The sequence below is a fragment of the Gopherus flavomarginatus genome, chromosome 16 (genome assembly GCF_025201925.1).
Source record: "Gopherus flavomarginatus isolate rGopFla2 chromosome 16, rGopFla2.mat.asm, whole genome shotgun sequence".
Lineage (NCBI taxonomy): Eukaryota > Metazoa > Chordata > Testudines > Testudinidae > Gopherus > Gopherus flavomarginatus.
Window position 1 is genome coordinate 23596735 of NC_066632.1, and position 22087 is coordinate 23618821.

The following is a 22087-nucleotide window of genomic DNA, read 5'->3' on the forward strand; positions in this document are numbered from 1 at the left end:
CCCCAGGCATTAGGGCCCCATAGCACCTTGCAACAGCCCCAGTATTGGGACCCTATGGGAGCTACTCACACCAGAACCTCCACAAGCATGTGGCCACTCCAGCATTAGGAGCCTATAGGATCCCCGGAGCCTATAGCACCCTGCAGCAGCCAACACCCAGCATTAGGAGCTAATAGGAGCCTCAGTTACCAGGACCCCATAGCAATCTGCCACAGTCTTGGTATTAGAAGCCTAAAGGAGCCTCTGGACCCTATAGCACCCTGCAGCAGCTGGAGGTATTAGGAACCTGTAGGAGCCCCTACACCCTGCAGCACCCGGGGTTTTAGGAGGCTGCAGGAGCCAGGACTTTATAGCGCCCTGCAGCAGCCCCGCCATTAGGAGCCCGACACGCGGCAGGCGCTAGGACCTCGCGGCGGCCGGCAAGGCGGAAGCGGCGGCGCTAGGACCGCGCGGCGGCCGGGATACACCTGTGCCCGGCGGCGGCGGCGGCGGCAGCGTTTCCCCGCTGCCTCCCCCGCGCCAGAGCCCGGGCAGGTGAAGAGCCTGGCCCCGCCCCCGGCCCCGCCCCCGAGCCGGGCTGGGCCACCTGACGCGTCCCGGCTGCTGCAGCCGCGTCTCGGGGCTCGGAACTTCCCCCACCCAGGTGAGTCCGGCTCCTGGGGGGCGCTGGAGGGGGTGGTATCCCCCCCGGTGGGGGTGTCGGCCCCCTGGGGGAAGGGCGGGCGATATCCCCCCCGGTGGGGGTGTCGGCTCCCTGGGGGAGGGAGGGCGGGCGATATCCCCCCCGGTGGGGGTGTCGGCTCCCTGGGGGAAAGGGGGGGCGGTATCCCCCCCGGGGGGGGTGTCGGCTCCCTGGGGGAAAGGGGGGGCGGTATCCCCCCCGGGGGGGGTGTCGGCTCCCTGGGGGAAGGGGGGGCGGTATCCCCCCCCGGGGGGGGGTCGGCCCCCTGGGGGAAGGGGGGGCGGTATCCCCCCCGGGGGGGGGGTCGGCTCCCTGGGGGGCGCTGGAGGGGGCGGTATCCCCCCCGGTGGGGGTGTCGGCTCCCTGGGGGAGGGAGGGAGGGAGGGCGAAATCCCCCCCCGGTGGGGGTGTCGGCTCCCTGGGGGAAGGGGAGGCGGTATCCCCCCCCGGTGGGGGTGTCGGCTCCCTGGGGGAAGGGGGGGCGGTATCCCCCCCCGGTGGGGGCGTCGGCTCCCTGGGGGGCGCTGGAGGGGGTGGTATCCCCCCCGGGTGGGGGTGTCGGCTCCCTAGAGGAAAGGGGGGGCGATATCCCCCCCGTGGGGGTGTCGGCTTCCTGGGGGAAAGGGGGGGCGATATCCCCCCCGGTGGGGGTGTCGGCTCCCTGGGGGAAGGGGAGGCGGTATCCCCCCCGGTGGGGGTGTCGGCTCCCTGAGGGAACGGGGGGTGGTATCCCCCCTTGGGTGGGGGTGTGGTTCACTGGAGAAAAGGGGGGCGGTATCCCCCCCGTGGGGGTGTCGGCTCCCTGGGGGAAAGGGGGGGCGGTATCCCCCCCGGGTGGGGGTGTCGGCTCCCTGGGGGAAAGGGGGGGCGGTATCCCCCCCCGGGTGGGGGTGTCGGCTCCCTGGGGGAAAGGGGGGGCGGTATCCCCCCCCTGGGTGGGGGTGTCGGCTCCCTGGGGGAAAGGGGGGGGGCGGTATCGGCTCCCTGGGGGAAGAGGGGGCGGTATCCCCCCCCGTGGGGGTGTCGGCTTCCTGGGGGAAAGGGGGGGGCGGTATCCCCCCCGGTCGGAGTGTCAGCTCCCTGGGGGGCGCTGGAGGGGGTGGTATCCCCCCCCGGGTGGGGGTGTCGGCTCCCTGGGGGAAAGGGGGGGGCGGTATCCCCCCCCGGGTGGGGGTGTCGGCTCCCTGGGGGAAAGGGGGGGGCGGTATCCCCCCCCGGGTGGGGGTGTCTGCTCCCTGGGGGAAGAGGGGGCGGTATCCCCCCCAGGTGGGGGTGTGGCTCCCTGGGGGAAGAGGGGGCGGTATCCCCCCCGTGGGGGTGTCGGCTCCCTGGGGAAAGCGGGGGCGGTATCTCCCCTGGGTAGGGGTGTCGGCTCCCTGGGGGGAAGGGGAGGCGATATCCCCCCCGGTGGGGGTGTTGGCTCCCTGGGGGAAGGGGGGCAGATGGCTCTTGCTGGGGTAGGGGGCACTGGAGGGGCTGTATTCTCTTGGTTGAGTGGCAGGGTTTGCCCCCTCAGTTAGGGGTGGCTATGGTAACCTGGAGAGAAGAGTGGTATTGGAGGGCAGCAAGTCTCGCGTTGGTGGCAGAGGGGGGCTCTCTCTGGTTTGGGGAAAGATTGGGGACAGGCAAATCCGTGGCTGGACGGGTTGTCACGTGCCCCTAATTGTCCTGTATGATGAGTTCAGTTCCATACCCCAGTAGAAGTTGTGGACAGAAGAGGGCCAAGTGAGGTAGGGGCCACACTGAGTAGTGTGCTGTGAGGTTAAACCTCCCTGTTCTGGCAGGTCAAGGATGCTCTTCATGGGAATGGCTTTTGGCTGCTTCTCCCCAGCCTGGCCAGCTTTTCTCCCTGAACATTCAGTTTCTGCCAACAGCTTCTCCCAGGTGGAGCCTCTGGAGGGGTGTGATGGGTTCCCGTGGCTGCACACTCCCTGCTCCTAACCAGGCTGCTGTTGGCGCTCCAGGGGATGCGGATGTGCATTTGGAGCCAGAAGCTGAAAGGCACCAAGCACACCTGTGAATGCTGGCTAGGTTTGGGGAGTACTCTGTGCTAAAGTTTGACGTATCATTATACTCCTGATGTTGCAAACCTCTCATTTAAAAAATCACAATTGGCTTAAATATCATTAGAATTTTTTTTTAATTAAACAGTATTTCTTGCGTTCTTTTATTTGGTTTCTGAGCCCTTTGGGTGCACTCTGGTTATCTTCCCAGGCCTTCTCTGCAAGATGGGGGGCTATTTTTTAATTCCTTTCTATTATTTTAATGAAAACTCAGGTTTTTCACCATGACTCCAGGTGCTGAGGCTTTAAGAATAACACTAAATAGCGTAAAAAGTGACAGAGTCCTGTGGCACCTTATAGACTAACAGACTTATTGGAGCATAAGCTTTTGTAGGTCAATACTCACTTCGTCAAATGTCTGTTAGTCTATAAGGTGCCACAGGACTCTGTCGCTTTTTACAGATCCAGACTAACACGGCTACCCCTCTGATACTAAATAGTGTGACCCTTGCAGTATAATCATGAGGTGTAGCAATGCAGAATTCACGGTATATGAAATGTGTGGAGTATCTGTAGAATAACAAAACAGCCATTGTATGCAATAGTCCCGCAAGTTAACCTTTATTTATCTTCTTACAACTTTAGTTAGAGGATTCAAAGGGGGCAGAATAGATTTGATGTAAGTGGGGTAGGCTAACAAGCTAATCGCTAGATAACTGTACCTGACTATGTTGTACAGGGAGGGACAGACCTAGTTTTTAAAGAAACAGGGGAAAGGCTCAGTTTCCCCCCTAAAAGTAGCCAAGTACATTGCTGTTGTGCAGTCCCTAAGCTGGTGTGAACATCATGGCAGTTATGCATGACCCCTGTCTAAGTCTGCCGAGTTCCTTTGTGATTTCACGCTGTCTTCTAAAGAGGCACAGAATAAGCTTGTCCATGCCTAGACTCTGAAGGCTGGAAAGTACAGCTATGATCAGTCTGCCTTTGAACTTCAGCCCGTGATTTCTGCAGTGGATGAAATTATTCTTTGCCTATTAACATAAGTGAATGCTATTGAGCCCAGTAATTTGTGGTTGAATTTGGGCATATATTTAGGCCAACACCCAGTCTTGATTTTTAAAGACTCTGAGTGATGACTAATTTGGAATTTCCCTTAATAACTGTCCTAGTGGCTAATTAACTCTAGCTATTAAATGTTGCCTTTCACCCAGGCATCTTCAGTTCTAGTTTTTTTTTATATTAACAGTCAGTGCAAGATCCGTTTTTCTGCTGCAAATGGGCACATGGATCTGTACTCACGTAGATTTTGGCCTACCATATCCATCTAGGGCATGACTCCTTCATGGCTCTCTAGGCCAATATCACACCCTCATCAGGACGTTAAATGAAACCCAGTATTAGTACAATGTTAGGGGGAAGGCTTTGAAATGCGCACACATTCAGGACATCCATAATGCAGTGTCAAATGCAGACCGGGTGGAAGCAGTCGCAATTTAGTTGAGTTCAAACAAAGTTGCACCTGCTTACGCCTAGCTTGAAATTAGTTGAAGATTCCAAGACCTTCATTTTGGTCTTCATGACGGTGACCAACAGATGGATGTTTTTAGTTCCTTGACAGGATTTTTTTTTATTTTATATTTTTTTACTTACATCCTCTCTTCCTAGTCCTCCGTGGCTACTAACAATACTGTACTGTCAGAAGACTTCAAACTCCTAATCTTGGTGGAAGTTATCAGTTTGGTCTTTTGTGTTACTATCCTTTACAGACCTTCTAATTAATTTTATAGTTTTGTTAGTTTTTTGTCCTGAATCAAAATGGTGATAGCAGTACAATGGTGGTAATAGAAAAATATATGTATTATTTATTCTTAGTCTTTCTAATTGTGTTTTCATTCAGCACCAAGCATACTATCAGTACTTGGCTTTTCCAGGTACTTATTTCCTGTCAAATACAAAGCCAAATGGAAACTCTCCCGCTGACTTAAATCAACATTAATTTTTTAGCTTAGTGAGCATGGTGGGAAGCGTGCAGAGAGAGAGTCTTTCTCTTGGAAAATATATGGCTATGATGTCTCTCCCTGCGTGTAGCCTAACCCAGGCTAATCTGATGTCACTTTCTTTTATGGGGCAATGTGTGGTCAGTGAGTTAAACCAAAAGACACTTGAACACCTGAGCTGAGGAGTGTAACCCTTCCTTAGGGAAACTGAGTGGAATAAGATTTAGATACAGAACTGCTGTCCAGGAAAATAACTGAGGGGAGATGGCCTATAGAATGGGACAGGGTACAAAGGAAAGTGGTGATGCTAAGTAAAGGTGTAATGGTGTTCAGGATGAGATACAGTGATGGATTTGCTTTCTAGTGGTTGGTATTCATGTCGTTGATGAGAGACACATCCTGTGTACCTGTCGAACCTCAGTTACCTATATGGCTTGTTCAGACTGCTTCCTGCAGTAACTGGACCTGCTTTTGGGTGGCTAGTACATCCCTGAGCCTTCTCCCCCTGCCTTGGAGTCATGAATAGAACTCAATGTTTTCTCCAGTGTTTTGGAATTGCCAGAATGAAAGATTCTTGTGTGATCTATGGGAATTCCATTGAAAAGCAGCAAGACATACAGAATGAAAATACTTGAAATTAGCAGCTGGTGGTCATGGCTTAGTTGGGCTAAATGACCAATATGTGCAGGTCTATAGTTATAAAATTAAAAACTACAGTTCAACCCTTCATGTTTGTGAGAAGCCTTCCAAATGTAACCCCAATTCAGTGTGAGTTTTTCCACCATCTGCTTTCAGATAACTCCAGTGCATCTGCTTCTGTTCATAGCCCCCTGTTCAATAAAGCACTTCAGCACATGCTCAGCTTTAAGCACACCAGTAATCCAGTCCCTGCTCAGCAAAACACTTAAAGCCCCATTGACTTCAGTAGGATTTAAGCATGTGCTTAAAATTAAAAGCGTGTTCAAGTGTCTTGTTGAATAGAGATTGAATAATGCTCCTGGGCTTTGCAGAATTGGGGCCACAGAGAGAAAGAGGATGATTAGACTCACCTAGAACTCAGCTGACTTTTGACTTCTGTTCTTGGCATGGCTGTGAGCTTCCTATGTGACCTTGGGCACATGGCTAATAAAACTTCCTTTCCTTAAAGGTTGTTGAGTGGATTGACCTTTGAGCTCAGATGCTGCAGTGGCAGATGCTCTAGGAAAGCCAATACATGAGAATAACTTTCTCAAGCTGCGGGAGAGGGAAATTGAAACTAGTCCTTCCTTGACATCAACCTCCGGCTTGTCAATGGGAAAACTTATTTTTGAGCCCTCTAGTGCCTTTGGTAACAATCCACTTGGGAAAATGGGAAAATCTTTTGGGTCTAAATAACTCTGCCCAGTCTTGGTTTATCTAAAGAACCTCAAGGGGTAGGAAAGAAGGATCTCCTGTACTTAGTAATAAAAACCTGTTCCAGCTCCAGGAGAGATGCAAAATGACAATTAATTCACACAGCAGTGTCTTTGTATTAAAGTGATCACACACTTTGCATTGTAACACTGTCCTGGTGGCATTTGTTTCCTCAAGTAAATATTGTAGTTATGTGTGCTGCTAATCTCTGCATTACTGTGCAAATATGTAAGTGGATAAAACTGGCTGCTTTCTGCATGCCACGTAGGGTAGAAGGCTGTGGTGCTTGCTTTTTTGGGGGTGGGGATGTCATACTGGGGAAAGTAAAACCATTTTCTTTTCTTGCAAGGTGTCTAGTGCGTCTTTGCTTCAGCTGGTTCGGAAATATTGCAAGAATAGGCTCTATCATACTGTTTCCACCTCCGGCTTGAATGAGGAAGTTCAGAGATTACTCATGCTAGTGTCTCACACACACTATGTGACTATCTAGTGAGCTTCAAAAGCTAATGTTCTGGTCAGTCGTTATTTCATCTGCATCTCGTTGCCTGTCCCTAGCATAGTAGCTTCTGAAATGCAGTGAAGGCACAAAGAACATTTGGGGTTTAAAAACTTTTGCATGACAAATGCGAAGTGCTCAATATATGCGTAAGTAGGTCTTGGGAAATTTCATGGTCTGTTATACAGAAGGTTAGATCATTAGATTATCACACGGTCCTCTCAGGCCTTTGTCTCTCTTAGTCCGGTTTAAGCAGCACATGAAACCAGAGAAGCTAAGAGGGTGGGGTGTGGTGTTTTGGTTTTGGGGGGGTTGTTTTGGTTTTGTTTTTTTGTGGAGGATGTGAGAAGTAGGTGCTTGGTGCCGAAAGTATGAATTAAGTAGAGAGAAGTGTAAATGAAGTTATAGCTGTAAAATCGACCCTGGCAAATCAAACTCTCTCTCTCTGTGTGCTCCAGGTTTAGACGTAATGACTCAGCTCTTGTAGAGAGTTGAAGATGTCATTTTATTTCAGACAGGATATGAGCTGTCTGTTACCCTGCCACTAGTAGTAACTGGCTGGCTGCTTTTTCATGCTGAAATGTCTGTCAAACAGGTTGGTTGTGTGTGTCTTTTGTTGGATTATAAAATCAACAAGCCACTGCATTTATTAATACTCAGGTTATGATCCATCTGAAACAGAGAAAAATTACTTCCTGTTTGATATGGGTGGAGCAGGTATTTCATTTTGACCAAATATCAGTGCGGTGGGTTTTTGTTGCTTAGACGAGATCTCACTGCTAAGGTAAGACGAGGCGTATCTAATTCCTTCTCATGTCCCGAGAAGTGTGGTCTTGACAGGGGCAGCGGTGGGGTGGGGGGGGGGATTTTGATACTTTGCAAAAATTAACTAGTAAAAGTTCATATTATATAGGCACTTTTGAAAATGTTGCTCATGGTCTAAATCTAATTTGAGGTTATTTAGGAGCCTAAATCCCATTAAGTTTCAATGTAATTTTAGGCTCCTGAGGACCAGATTTTTAAAGGTACATAGGTGCCTAAAGATGCTGATAAGTACCTAAAGGGATTTTCCAAAGCACCTAGGTTCCCAAATCCCACTAGGTACCTGTATACCTTCTACAAAAATCTGGCCATAAGTGCTTAAGTCACTTAAACACTTTTGAAGATATTACCCTATAGCAACAATATTCTGGATTTTAAACGGGAAGTGGATTTTTTTTAATATTAATCTTTTTTTAAATAATTCCTCAAGTTGGGACCAATAATGTCATCCCCCCCCCCCCCCAGGGAATCTGGCCATAAAACGTATGCTGAAAAAATCAATCTTGTAATCTTCTGGTAGAAGAGTTTCTCTGATTTCACAGCCCTCTTGTTTCTCTCAGCAAAAGCAATCTTATTTTCATAGCAGCAGGAAGGATTCATTATGGAATGTATCTTAAGTCTTCATTATTGCAAGACTGAATTTACCAGCCCAGTGTTCCTGGGAATAGTGCTTCTGCCGACAACTTGGTCTTTTAGCAACAAACTCTTCCCAGCCATGTATAGGCTTTGTAAGGTGCAGGTTATAAGGAGAAAAAACTACGGTATGAGGCAAAGCTCTGAGCTGCTATGGAGCTCATTGAGCTTTATGAAAGCCAACACTTCTGATCATGTTTCAAGTGTGGTCCTAAGTGTATGAACCCGAAGCTGTCTTAAAATGCTTCTTCTCTTTAGCAAAGTGACTGCAGAGGCTCTTTTGTTTGCCTCAGGTGAAGTTTGCCGAAGAATCCAGTTCATGCAGTTTGCTGACGTGGCTGTTGAGGCAAACCCTTCAGTGGATGGTGTTTCAGGGTGGCAAGAAATATCTTAAATCCTGGTTTCTTTTGTCAGCTTCCTGGGCTAACAGGAAAAACTACTGGTGTGTGCCTGCACCACTGAAAACTCCATTCTGCCGTCAAAGGGTATGTCTACATCTACAATTTTGCAGCGCTGGTTGTTACAGCTGTATTAGTACAGCTGTATAGGGCCAGCGCTGCAGAGTGGCCACACTTACAGCAACCAGCGCTGCAAGTGGTGTTAGATGTGGCCACACTGCAGCGCTGTTGGGCGGTTTGCAGGGGGGTTCGGGGAACGCGAGAGCAAACCGCGGGGAAGGAGACTTGCTTGCAAGCGGGTTCGGGGAACGCGAGAGCAAACCGCGGGGAAGCAGGTCTCCTTCCCCGCGGTGTGCTCTCACGTTCCCCGAACCCCCCTGCAAGCAGGTCTCCTTCCCCGCGGTTTGCAGGGGGGTTCGGGGAACGCGAGAGCACACCGCGGGGAAGGAGACCTGCTTGCGGGGGGGTTAGGGGAACGCGAGAGTACACCGCGGGGAAGGAGACCTGCTTCCCCGCGGTTTGCTCTCGCGTTCCCCGAACCCCCCAGCAAACCGCGGGGAAGGAGACATGCTTGCGAGGGGGTTCGGGGAACGCGAGAGCAAACCGCGGGGAAGGATACCTGCTTGATTACCAGAGAGACTTCCTCAGGTATGCTGGGATACCTGCTTATTCCACGGAGGTCAAGAAAAACGCTGGTGAGTGTCTACATCTGATGACCAGCGCTGGATCACCAGCGCTGGATCCTCTACACCCGAGGTTCGACCGGGTGTACGGCCAGCGCTGCAAACAGGGAGTTGCAGAGCTGGTAATGCCCTGCAGATGTGTACACCTCCTAAGTTGCAGCGCTGTAACCCCCTCACCAGCGCTGCAACTTTGTGGTGTAGACAAGGCCAAAGTGGAGACTCTGCTGTGGGTTACAGCGGAAGACAGGTAGTATAAACACTGGGTGCAGGAAAGAAGCAAGGGATGGAACCCTGGTCTCCCAAGTCACAGCCTAGTATCCAAACCACTGGACCATCCTTTCTCACTAGTCCTGACTCGCCTGGATCTGCCCTTCAGATCATTCCACAAGGCTCGTACTTAGTGAGAGCTTTGGAGGGGAGGGTGTTTGATCAGAGCTGACGTTCAGACAGGAACATGGAGAATTGTTGAAGGATAGGATTTTTGGAGAAGGGGGAGTTAGCCGCTGTATTTTTGCTTGATTACCTGTCTCAGAATTATGTCAGACTGCTACAGTCTTGAGGTGCCCTTTAAGAAAATTCCAAATATTTTTTGAGAGTCCCACAAAAGTGACCGAAACAGACAGCTCTGCTGAACTTTGCTGCCTAATATGAGGCTCATGGGCCATGTTCATAGAATCACAGAAATATAGACCTGGAAGGGACCTCAATAGATCATCTAATCCAGTCCCCTGCACTGAGGCAGGACTAGGGTTTATCTAGATCATCCTTGAGGGGTGTTTGTCTAACCGGTTCTTAAACACCTCCAGTGACTGAGATTCCATATCATCCCTAGGGAACTTGTTCTAGTGCATGACAGTTCAGTTTTTCCTAATGTTTAATCTAAATCTCTCTTGCTGCAGTTTAAACCCATCACTTCTTGTGCTGTCCTAAGTAGATATGGAGACCAATTTATCACCCTCCTCTTCATAACAACCTTTTATGAACTTGAAGACAGTTATAATTTCCTTGCTCCAGTCTTCTCCTCTCCAGACTAAACAAACCCAGTTTTTTCAATCTTTCCTCCTAGGTTGTGTTTTCTAGATCTTTAATCATGTTTGTTGCTCTCCTCTGGACTTTCTCCAGTTTTCCCACATCTTTCCTGAAGTGTGTTGCTCTGGACAGGACACACATACTCCAGTTGAGGCCTTATCAGTTCTGAGTAGAGTGGAAGAATTACCTCTCATGTCTTGCTTACAACACTCCTGCTAATACATCGCAGAATGATGGTTGCTTTTTTTTTCTAATGGTATTACATTGTTGGCTCATCTTTCGTTTGTGATCTACTATATCTCCCAGATCCTTTTTCTGCAGTACTCCTTCCTAGACAGTCAATTCTCATTTTGTGTTTGTGCAGTTGGTTATTCCTTAAGTGTAATGCTTTGCATTTGTCCATGTTGAATTTCATTCTATTTAATTCCAACCATTTCTCCAGTTTTTCAAGATCATTCTAAATTCTAATCCTGTCCTCCAAAGCACTTGCAACCCCTCCCAGCTCGGTATCACCCAGAAACATGAGTAGTGTATTCTGTATGCCATTATCATGTTGAGCATAACAGTAACACACAGATTATTTTGATTCTATGAGGCCACGGAATTGGAGAAGTGGCTTGGAAGTGGCTTATCAGTAGAGAGGAAAAGCTTCCCATTGGTATTTTAACAAGGAGAGAATCCCTTGAAACTGCCCAGTGTCACTCATTAGTGGAGGCAGCACCTATCTAGAGGCATATTCAGCATCAATTTTATTATTTATTTGCATTATTGTAGCATCTACGAGCCCCAGTGGTGCTAGGTGCTGGACAAACACAGGACAGAAAGACTCTCTCTGCCCTCAGCGAACTTACAATCAGACCCAAGAATCCAAGCCTGTCTGGGTGTTCTCTCTGAGTATTCCCAGATTGTTTAACTTGCTCCGTCCACAATGACAGGCCAAATTAGGTGGCCTTTCAGGCACACTGCAAAAGATCTCTGCTTTGAGAGGGCTTCTGGAAAGGGCTGAGGATTTGCTATAACAGTGAAGAGGCTGAAAGGAGTTTTTGTTGGTGGCTGGTTGACTGAGTTCCTGTGGAATGATTGTTTTAATGCTGCTGGTACTTCATTCTATTATATAGCAAATGTTTTAGGGGACCTAGAGCCCTGGAGAGGTGTCTTGTATCATTTTAAATCTTAATAAAATCAGTAGGGATATTAAAATAAAACTGATTTCTTTGCATTAACATAAATGGGTATTTTCCAGCTTTAAATCTGTCAAGGCTCATATCACCAAATTTCAGTCCCAGGATTGTTCTTTCTGCACAGCATGTACCCTTGAAAGTCAACATTGGGATGGCCGCAGGCTTGCTTACAGCTCTCCTGCTAAGGTTTCCTTGATCTCACAGTCTTCCTTGTAGCTAAAAGTAATGACCTCTACATCCCTGCGACATAGATTGGATTTTCCCTTGCCTTTAGAGATGCGGCCACTTCTCTCTTGGCACATAAAACCTCACACAGCCAAGAAAACAGGAAAGCTAGAGATAACCTTCTTCAGCCCTCTGAGCTAATAGCAGGTGTCTCATTCCACTTCAGGACATTAACCACCTGAATCTGTGTGATTACACAAGCTAAACAAAGACTAAAATATCTGGAAATCTAAGGTGAGTAGGAAGTGGTAGAATCTGGTGAATGATGCTCTCAAAAAGTGTACAGGTTCCTGTTGATCTTAAGTACTTATCAGGGCCCTATTTCCATAGTATGTGAGCACCGCATAATCTTTAATGTTTATCCTCATGTTCCCATGAGGCAAGACAGTACTATTACCCGCATTGTACAGATGGGAAAACAGAGACAGAAATTAAGTGACATGCCCAAGGTTACAAAGGATGCCAATGGCAGAGCCTGGAATTGACCCTGAGTCTCCAGAGTCCTAGGTTACTGCTCTAACCACTCAACTGTCCTGCCAGTGCCAGAAATATACTCATATACCTAAAGTGTGTGTGTGTGTGTGTATATAAAATTTCACACTCACTTCTGGATTGAAGTAAAGCGCACATCACTTTCCTATGAATGCCCATCACTCCTGACCTAGAGATACACCTGTCTCAAAAGTTCAAATGAATCCATGATGCAAATAGACCCAGCTCCTGGTGAAAGCACCAGGAATCCGGTGTATTCAGGCTGAGGTTGAATTTTGCCCTACTGGTTGTGTAGGAATACGTTCTACTGAGACCGCCAAACTAATATAGCCAGCCTTATGTCCCATGGTAGGTAATGATTCAATGCAAGTAATCGAAGGGCGACTACCTAACTATTTAACTAACCTAGAATTTAAGTTGTGTGTGTGTCAGCTAGCCTCCATGCATGTAACTTTATTCCAATCTCCACAGTGTCTTTCAATCCTCCCTAATCTTTGTTGTAGTGAGAAATAAATATCTGGGGTCTATAGTACATAATAAAACAACATGTGTATTATATAGTGTTGCACATATTTCATAAATGGGTCTGAAAATACAAAATCTTTCAGTTGCCTTAAGGCCAGCGTGAAATTAGTTATGATCTTTATCCATGACTCTTAGATCTGGGGAAAACTGAGATCTGGGGAAGACTGAGGGGGGACATAACAGTTTTCAAGTATGTAGAAAGTTGTTACAAGGAGGAAGAAAAATTGTTTTTCTTAACCTCTGAGGATAGGACAAGAAGCAATGGGCTTAAATTGTGACAAGGGAGGTTTAGACTGGACATTAGGAAAAACTTCCTAACTTTCAGGGTGGCTAAACACTGAAATCAATTGCCTAGGGAGGTTGTGGAATCTCCATCATTGGAGATTTTTAGGAGCAGGTTAGGCAAACTCCTGTCAGGGATGGTCTAGATAATTAGTCCTGCCACGAGTGCAGGGGACTGGACTAGATGACCTCTTGAGGTCCCTTCCAGTTCTGTGATTGAGCAAAATATTCTCTGTTGGATAGGGAGTGGGTCTTCAAACCTGGTGGTGAGATTCAAAAAAGTTTGGATAAAGTTTTGTTGTTTTTGCATTTTTAATATTTACTGCAGCTGCTGTTTTAGGTACAGGACTGGACAGAAATTGCTAACATACTCCAAGATGGGCTGTTGTCATGATATATCCAGAATGATCAGAAGCAGAAAATACTGGAAAATCTCACAAGAACAAACTCATGAGATTTCAGCCCAGCTTTGCACACCCCCAAGAGATTTGGATAGTCCAGAGAAACAACCAAAATCTCCACATCTAGAATATCTCCAAGATATTGGCGCTAATATTCCACACTGGAGCTGGCTGAATATTTTCCAACAGAACATTTTTTCGTTTGGAAAATGCCAATTAGTGAAAAGCGAAACAGTCTGTGAGAACTTGTTGATTTTGTGTGGTTTAAAAAAAATCAAAACATAGCATTTTGATAACATTTTGATTTTTCATTTTAAAACTACTTTTCATTTCAAATGTATGTTCTATTCTAAATTTCAATATCACTTTTTTTTTTAAAAGTCAAATTGAAACAAAATATTTCAGTTGACCTGAAGCTATTTTTTTTCCCCAAAAAAATTTCATTTGGCTGGAAATTTCTAAATTCATTGTTTTGTTCTGATTGGGAATGAAAACACTTCTGAAAATTAGTAGAATTTCCCAGGAAATGGAAGGTCCTGTTCCCCCACTGACTTCCTGTTACACACTCTGCCAGTGGCTCACAATAATTCCAAGGAATCATGTCTTCTCTCTTACATCTCATGTGAAATGATCTATTCCACATCGTGCCTAGAATAAATTCCATCTGCTAGGTTCTTTATCAGTGGCACACTAGTGAGGCAAGCATGAGTTTATAGTAAATAGAGCTCATACATATTTCTTTGTTCCCCCCAGGTTAGGAACAAGACATCAGATGGCCATGGAATAGCCAAAGAATGTAAAGCCCTGAAATGCACATAGCTCTACTTTAGCGGGGACTTTGGAAGCATCCCTGAAGATGAGGCTATTCCGACGAAAGTATGGCCCGTTGAAGCTGGCTTTGGTGGGTGTGGTCTTTGTGATCTTCCTCTTCATAATACACAAGGATGTCGGGAATGGGGACCACACCGAGGAGCCCTGGCTGAAAAACATTGTTGAGAGAAAAGACCAAGTGATTGACATGATGATGGGGGCAGTCAATAACATTCGCGACTCGATGCCAAAGCTGCAGATCCGGGCTCCGGTTCGGCAAGAGGTGCCTTTGCAGAGCAGCAAGTCCTGCCTTCCAGGCTACTATACCCCAGCTGAACTGAAACCACTGATGGAACGACCGCCCCAAGACCCCAACAGCCCAGGAGCTGAGGGCAAAGCTTTTAAAAAGGACCAGTGGACACCGCAGGAGACCAAGGAGAAGGAACGCGGCTATGAGAAGCACTGCTTCAATGCCTTTGCCAGTGACCAGATCTCTCTCCAAAGGGCGCTGGGACCTGACAGCCGACCTCCAGAGTAAGAACTCCCCCTTCCCCTTCTTATGCCTGTTGTAAATAGCAGCACAAAAATCAGTACCGTAGGAGAGATGGGATCTGTAAACCCAAGTCTTGGACTGAGGCCACATCTACACACACAAGTTGCACCAATATAACTTAAATCTGTGTTTTCAGCCCCTGTAAACTTTAATTTGGGTTCATCATAAGTCTGTTCCTAACTGATATAAGTTAAACTAAAATGAAAATGGCTATGTGGCCCTTTGCACCCATTTAACTAAATCGCCTTAAAGTAACACCTGAAAGTTGCACTGGTTTCAACTGATGGAGACCAGCTCTAAGATCCAGTGCAGAGGGGAAGTCTTTCTCATTACTGTCGTCTCCAGAGCTTGATTCTTCACTGTCTTGCATTTTATCATTTATATTTGTGCACAATGAATGTGAAAAATGTTACACCCATTTTGCCCAGGTGTAAATGATGACCCAAGTGCAAGGCAAGGGAGAGTTATAGTTGAGGTTTCTTTTTTCAAAGCAAGCCAGAGGAGTTAACCTCACATCTTCCAATTTAAGAGCATGGAAGATGTGTGGACTGCATTGAAAAGTCTGACCCCCATCTCGGCAGTCTGAGTGCTCCCTGCATTACAGCAGAGACCCAATAGTGTTTTCTGAAGGTCTCTAAGCAGTGCTTCAGAAAACTCTCTTTATCTGGCATCTTTCCTTTCTTAGGCCATCGCTAGGATTTTTACTGTAGCTATTACAGGGTCCAGGCAGCTAGTTTGCATTTCATTGACATTTCATTTGCTTTTCAGTTTTGATTTCAGGTGTAGCCTGGCATTCCCTTCCTTCTTAAGTGATCAGTCACAAATGCCACCAATATGTTTTTCTGAAAAGGGTTTTTTTGTTAAACCAACGTATACAGAATTTGTGCCATTCCTTTCACAGACAGGTGCATCTGTACTTCTCATTTGAAATCTGAAGTTACTACTGCAAGCCGTAAATATTCTCTGGGGTAGATGAGGTTCTGAATGGACACACATCCCAACTCATGACATTGTTTCAGAAATGCTCTATTGTGCATGAGGTGAACTTAGTTACTGAAATAAACTCACGTAGATGCAGAGTCGTTGCAACTCCCAGATCTGCAGCTGAGTATCTAGGCTAAATTCCACACTCTGATACATCCAACGTCCTCCGATTGACCTGAGTCAGTTGCGCATATACACTGGGGGGCAGAGTTCAGCCCATAGGCACCAGTCCAACTTGGTATATGTGGGTAGAGCCAGGTATGTGAGATTTCCAGGGGCCTGTCTCAGTTACATGAGTGCAACTTCTGTAATAAATTCAACTGTACTTGAATTTCAATGAAACAACAGCAGTTTAATCTAGGTTTAAATCAGTTTAAGTGCATCTGTAGTATATCTAGATGGAAAAAAGAAAAAAATCAATTTGTTACCCCCAGTGCAACTTCTGCAACGTAGACTAGGTCTACACCCGACAATCATCGAAGTCAGGGAGAAAGTTGATTTGAGCTTAACTGCCTTATCTAGGACCGACCAGTTACTGATGTGAAATAGTCCCTAGCCACATGATTGCTTGACTGACTTTTATGGATATGATGGTAGGGAATATTGAGAGACTGTGGCCATAGTTTGACTGTCAACTTTGATTAGTTGGGACAAAGGGAGATCACAAGAAATCTCCCTACAGCAGACTTAAAGTGATAGCCTAGGACAATAATTCTTTCCTTCTTCTGTCTCTTACGCTCTCCTGCCCAAGTTCTTCCTGCTGCCCTTTGTTAAAAACCAGCCAACATAAGTCTCCCAGTGCAGATTCAGCCCCCCTCCTTAAAGACAGAGAAAAGTCTGCCTACTTCAAAAACACTTAATTCCCTGTTCCCAGCCTGCCCTTGGGTTTGATCGATTTTCCCTTTATTCCTAGGAAGCCCTGCCCTAATTTTTCTTTCTTAGGTGAGTGGAACAGCCCCCTACCTTCCTGCTATGGCTAAAGGAGTCAGATGTGCCAGACTAGGCTTGACCTTCCTGTGGTCTCAGCCAGGCACTCTGAGACTTCAGCCTGCCCCCTTGCTGGGAGGTGGGTTAGGAAAGGCTTTGTAGGGAGGGCATTCAAGAAAATGGCTTTGAATAGTGGTTAGAAGCCCAGACCCAGTTTGCAGACTGTTTCCCAGCAGGCAATTATCTTTGGCTAGCAGGTGTGGCTGTGACAATGGAAGGTCGCTGAGTTCTGGAAGGGGGAAGCACAGGAGTGGTATTCACTCAACTGAAAAGGCATAAACCAATTTAAATTAAAGCATAAAGCGCTCCAGAACCGAACAGAAATCAGCTAGCTGCAGAAATTGGCTCTGCCCCTCAGCTGGAAGGGGCCGTCATTGTTTGATTTGAAAGCTGATGCAGAACCTGATCTACCATGTGGAACACTTCCCCGTTTGATGTGCAGCTGAAGTATGTAGGCTGTAAGGGAACCGTTCACACGCCCTCCGGCAAGTTCAGAACGGGGCTCGCGTGTGGTCGAGTCAAAAGAGGGAGTTGGTTTTGGGTTTGTTTTTTTTTCTTTTTCTTTTTCTTTTCATGCTAGCCCCAAAATATTTCAAGACTCACTTTGATGCCATCCTTAGGAACAGCCTATCCCAAATGTCATGGATATTGAACTGGCTGTAGCTGGGAGCTAACTATTTTCTTATTCCAAAAAGAGAGTAATTCTGTTTACATATTCTTATATGTATACTATTTACATATGCATTGTATTGATTGAACAATGAAAGATTTTCAGATGGATAGTAACAGTGCTGAGCATTTGCCACCTGAAAATCAGGCCCCTTTAGAAGGTTTCATCTTAGGCACCCAAAAAGTACTAGACACGTGGGAGGTGGGGTGGTGAGGGCACTTGCCTAGGACTCAGGAGAGCTGGGTTCTAGTCCCTGCTTTGGCAAAGACTTCCTGTGAGACCTTGGGAAAGTCACTTAGTGTGTCTGTACCTCCGTTCCCATCTGTACAGTGGAGTGTTGGCAAGCTAAATAGACTAAAAGACAGAGGTGCTCCAATGCTAAAGTAACAGAGGGCATGGAGGAGTCTAAAATAGATGAGCACTTCAGCAAAGCTTAACCTTGGAGGCTGCAGCCTGGCTGTCTAAGTGCTTTAGGAACCTGGTTTAAACATATCACTGCTAGGTGAGTTAATTGTTAAGGGGGTTTGTAAACCTTTCCCACTGGAGGAGCAGGATTGGAAACGGGATATAGAGCCGAGCCCATGTCGAGAGCAGATGCAAATGAAATGGGATGGCTGTAGGGCAGCCTACGGGAAGGGAAGGAGTCTCAGTCTCTTTGGCAAAAACCGCCACCATGTTTGTCACTGAATGTTCCCCTCTGGTTGGTTGTGCTGGAGAGGCTGTGACTTGAGCAAACCACTGAAAAATGAGGTTCCCTCTCGGTCTGGAATGATGCTTTAGTGCAAGCTTCTCCTCCTGCTGCACCCACTCTGTGGCAAAGAAGGACTTTGCTCCACAGGGTATGTGCACTCTCGCGCGCGCTCATAGATTTTCAGAGCTCAGTTCCCATTGTGGCTGCTAAGTAGCCTTGCATATTAATGAGAAAAGCTGCCCTTCTGTTAGTTACTTTTATTGCAGTCATCCCTGGGAGCCCCACTCATGGTCTCTGCCCCCCAAAGCAATCTAAGTATAAGGCGTGATGAGAGCTGGATATTGTCTCTGAACGTTGGGATTAAACACCTAGGTAAAGAAATATCAGAGGTTCAACTTGCCACTGGAGAGCCTTAATCATGCTGGATTATGCACTGCAAATATGCATGTGAAAATGTCCCGACTAGGTCAGTTGCCTGGAGTGAGTAGGGGAATAGAGTTGGCTGGGAATGTCTTTGACAAAACAATTTTTCGTCAGAAAATGCCAATGCATGACACGTGTGGTTGGGTTTTCTTTTTGTTTGGTTGGTTGTTTTTTTTTTGTTTTTTGTTTTTGCAGAAATGTATCCATCTTGATGACACTTTGGTTAGGGCACCTAGCTAGGATGTAGAAGACCCAGCTTCAAATCCCTGCTCTGAATCAGGGACTTGGACCTGGGGGAACAGGGATCCCTGCTTTGCCTGGTTTAGAGCAGTGATTTGAACCTGGTTGTTCCATATCCCAGGGGAGCGCTAACCACTGGGCTGTCCTGAGGTGGGTCTCCTCTTTTGAGAAACTTAGCAAAAGGTCTCTGTTTTCTCTGGATGCAGAAGGAGAATTTTTTTTGAAATCTTTGCAGGACAGGAAAACCTGCCATCTGGGTCCTCTGGATCTAACCACATAGGTTGCTGCTGCTTGAGCTAAAAGATCAGGCCTGCTAGCTTGTAGACACTAGCAGGTCCATAAAGCTGTGAGGTCCAGGCTCTGGAGGGAGACAAAGCCAAGAGCAGCCAGGGCATTACAAACGCCCTCACTAACTAGGCTCGATTTTTCTCGTAGGTGCATTGATCAGAAGTTCAAGCGCTGCCCGCCGTTGCCCACCACCAGTGTCGTCATCGTGTTTCATAACGAGGCCTGGTCCACCTTGCTCCGCACTGTGTACAGCGTCCTGCACTCCTCCCCTGCCATCTTACTGAAGGAGATCATTCTGGTGGACGACGCCAGCACAGATGGTGAGTTAGGGCCTTGGAACTGGTTGTGGGAAGCGCATCCAGGGAGAGGCACTGCAGAGTCTATTGGTGATACGAGGTTCCCCTGCTCCCTCTCCCCCATACCATTGTAACTTATGTACTTCATCACTGCATCTCATGGACATTAAGGGGTTTAGCCCTTGCAGCAACCCTCTGAGATAGGGAACTGGGGCTCAGAATAGATTAAGTGACTTGCCTAAGGTCACGCACACAGTCTGTGTCTGAGCCCAGTATTGAAACCAGGTCTCTGGAGTTTCAGTGCAGTGCTCTGTCTATTAAACCTCCTTCCTACATGGCAATCTCTTAGCTCCCTGTCTGCTAAAAGGCCTCTACCCTCCCACTGGAAGGCTGGGGCCTGGTTTCTCAGTTACTCTTTCTGCACATGGGACAGGGCTTACGTAGGATTAGCATGAGGGCAAACTCCCTTTATTCCAGGACTGTGCAGGAGCTAACCCGGTTCCTGGTGTAAGCTAGAGCAGCCTTGGGGCTGCTCTAACTTAGGCCCTGGGAAGTAAAGCATATAGAATAGCCATGCTCCATGCACAGTACATGTGCCCTTGTATTGGGGGCTAGAAGCAGCATTGGTGTAGAGCTCTTATTAGTTCTATGGGCTCAAGAAGCTGCTTGCACAAAGGACACTCTTAGTGGGGCTGTTTTACACCCGCTTAAAAGCCATAGCAGCCCAAAAAGGGATTTTATGGGCCCGATTCCAAGTTACATTAAGAACTCTAAACTCTGATGCTGGCCTCTAGTTAGTCTCAAGTGGCTTCTGCTTCCGCTTCTGTGATGCACAGCTGGGTGTGAAAATGAGACAAGTCCACCTACAACAGGATCCTCAAGAAAAAATAACAATGCGGCACAGTCTGTTGCACCAAACGCAAGTGAAACTGGTCATCAAAGGGCCGAAGAGAGCTCAGTCCTAAAGGCTTTTCAGCACAATTGCAAATAGTTCCCATTAAACTGCAAGGATGTTCCCTCGGGGCTACGAGGCAGGAATCTTTGGCCAGTAAAAAGGAAAAAAAAATGCATTAAGCTGTTCGGCGCATGCAGCTGACAGTATTAAGGAAACGGGGAGAATAATATCCACCGCGATGACTCCAATAATAGTGAGCTAATTTCCACCCAGCAGTAACAAAATTGTTCCCAAGGTGTCAGCTTTTTCCAAGCTGGGCTGCAAAGAGTTGATTCCCAGACAAGACCCAGCCCACCAGAGGGGACTTGGCTGAAATGAGAGTGATGAAGAGTTCCTAGTGGCTCAGCCAGGGAAAGCTTCCAATAAGGCTCCCCCAGAAGAGCCACCTCCCACAATGCACGAGGGTCCTGTTCTGCATGTTACTACAACAGGCGTGCACAGCAGGCCTGAATAAGGTATGCATCCCGCTCTCCAGTCTCAGCCCTTTAATTTTTTTCTGTAGCTCTTTTCAGGGCTTTGTTGCAACCTAACTTGACCCATCTGTAACAGACACAGCGGCGTCTGCCTGAGATTGCAGAGAGCCTGAAACAATACCTCAGAGAGATGTGAACTGCCCCATTCACTTCAGCAGGTGCTAACTTGGGTGATACGTGAAATATCAACGCTGTTAAGTGTTTTACTGCTTGCCAGAGCATGAAAGGAGAGGAAGTATCATATTAGGAAGAGCTCCATAATCTACTGTTGGTTTATTCTGAGCCTTTAGCAAGAAGTGCCAGGTTTTGAAGGGGGTTAGTTCCACTCTCCTCCAAGGAAGCTTAGTTCCCAAAGGTCTGTGGAACACTGGGTTAATTATGGGGGGCATATTCCACTGATGCAGTCTGCTTAGCAATTGGCAAATGAGTTAGGCTTTTTAACGCTCCCCAGAGAAGGAAAGGAGACTTGCAAACTTCATTTTTCTTTCGGGCAGGTGAAATGAGTCATAGGTTCCTATCTACGATTGTGGAGGTGGGGGCTAGGGAGCGGAGGTCGTGTGTTTGGCCTGGCAATCCTGACCATGCCTTATTTTAGGTTAAATGCTGCTTTCCATTCCCACATGCAGGGGAGGTGCAATTCCAAAGAGTTGGTAACATTCAGACGATCCCCCTTTGTCTGTGTGGCGGTAGGGTGACCAGATGTCTCAATTTTATAGGGACAGTCCTGATATTTGGGGCTTTTTCTTATATAGGCTCCTAATACCCCCCATCCCCTGTCCCGATTTGTCCCGATTTTTCACCCTTGCTATCTGGTCACCCTATGTGATGGATTCCTTGATTCTTGGTAGCACTGAATCCTGTTGGTGGGTTGTTTTTTTCTGTTGTTGTTGTTGTTTTTTAAATCTGGTCTCTGCACATAACTGTCACCAAGTAACAAGCTGGGAACCCCTCCCATATCCTGTAAACAGAACACATTATGCTTTCCATTCTTGGGAATTACTCACTTGCAAGGCACACTGCCATTTAGCGATCTAAACTAGTTGCAACCAAGGCAAATTAATCACATGGTTCAGCATCAGATCTGCCTGCAGCTTAGATCCTGGAGAAGATCAAGCTTTGACCAAGTGGTGGGGGTGGGGGATAAACAAGTATCTTCAGTTTGCTGCAGGTGAATGGGCAGCGGCACGGACCTCTATAGTGGAAGCTAGGGTTGCCACCTTTCTAATTGCTGGTAACTGGACCCCTGATGCCCCGCCTCTTGCTCCGCCTCTCTGAAGAGGCCCTTCCCTCCTTGCTCACTGGATCATCTTCTCTTCTCTTCACTTCCCTTCCCACCCCTGGCTGGGCTCCCTTTTCTCCGGGGACAGGAGCTGCTGCAGATAGGAGGCAGCCCCAGCTGAATAGGGCTGGCATGGGTTAATGACCCCGTGCCTTTCCTCCCCTGCGGTAACTGGACTCTTGGTGTCCAGTCAGTAT

The 22087-nt window shown here is 47.4% G+C and overlaps 1 protein-coding gene across 4 annotated transcripts in view; it reads left to right on the forward strand.

Annotated features, from left to right (window-relative positions):
- Positions 1–528: 528 nt before the first annotated feature.
- The window catches only part of GALNT6 (polypeptide N-acetylgalactosaminyltransferase 6), a 42067-nt gene continuing 20508 nt past the window's right edge, over positions 529–22087 (forward strand). The window contains exons 1-3 of one of the 4 annotated variants that reach the window (XM_050925452.1): positions 529–643; positions 13995–14585; positions 19035–19207. In XM_050925452.1, coding sequence (XP_050781409.1) covers positions 14098–14585; positions 19035–19207 — 661 coding nt within the window. In that variant the 5' untranslated portion in view covers positions 529–643; positions 13995–14097. Of the gene's footprint in view, positions 644–6582; positions 6720–7139; positions 7166–7260; positions 7355–13994; positions 14586–19034; positions 19208–22087 lie in introns of those variants that run through there. The other 3 variants (XM_050925454.1, XM_050925456.1, XM_050925453.1) reach the window with 3 other exon arrangements.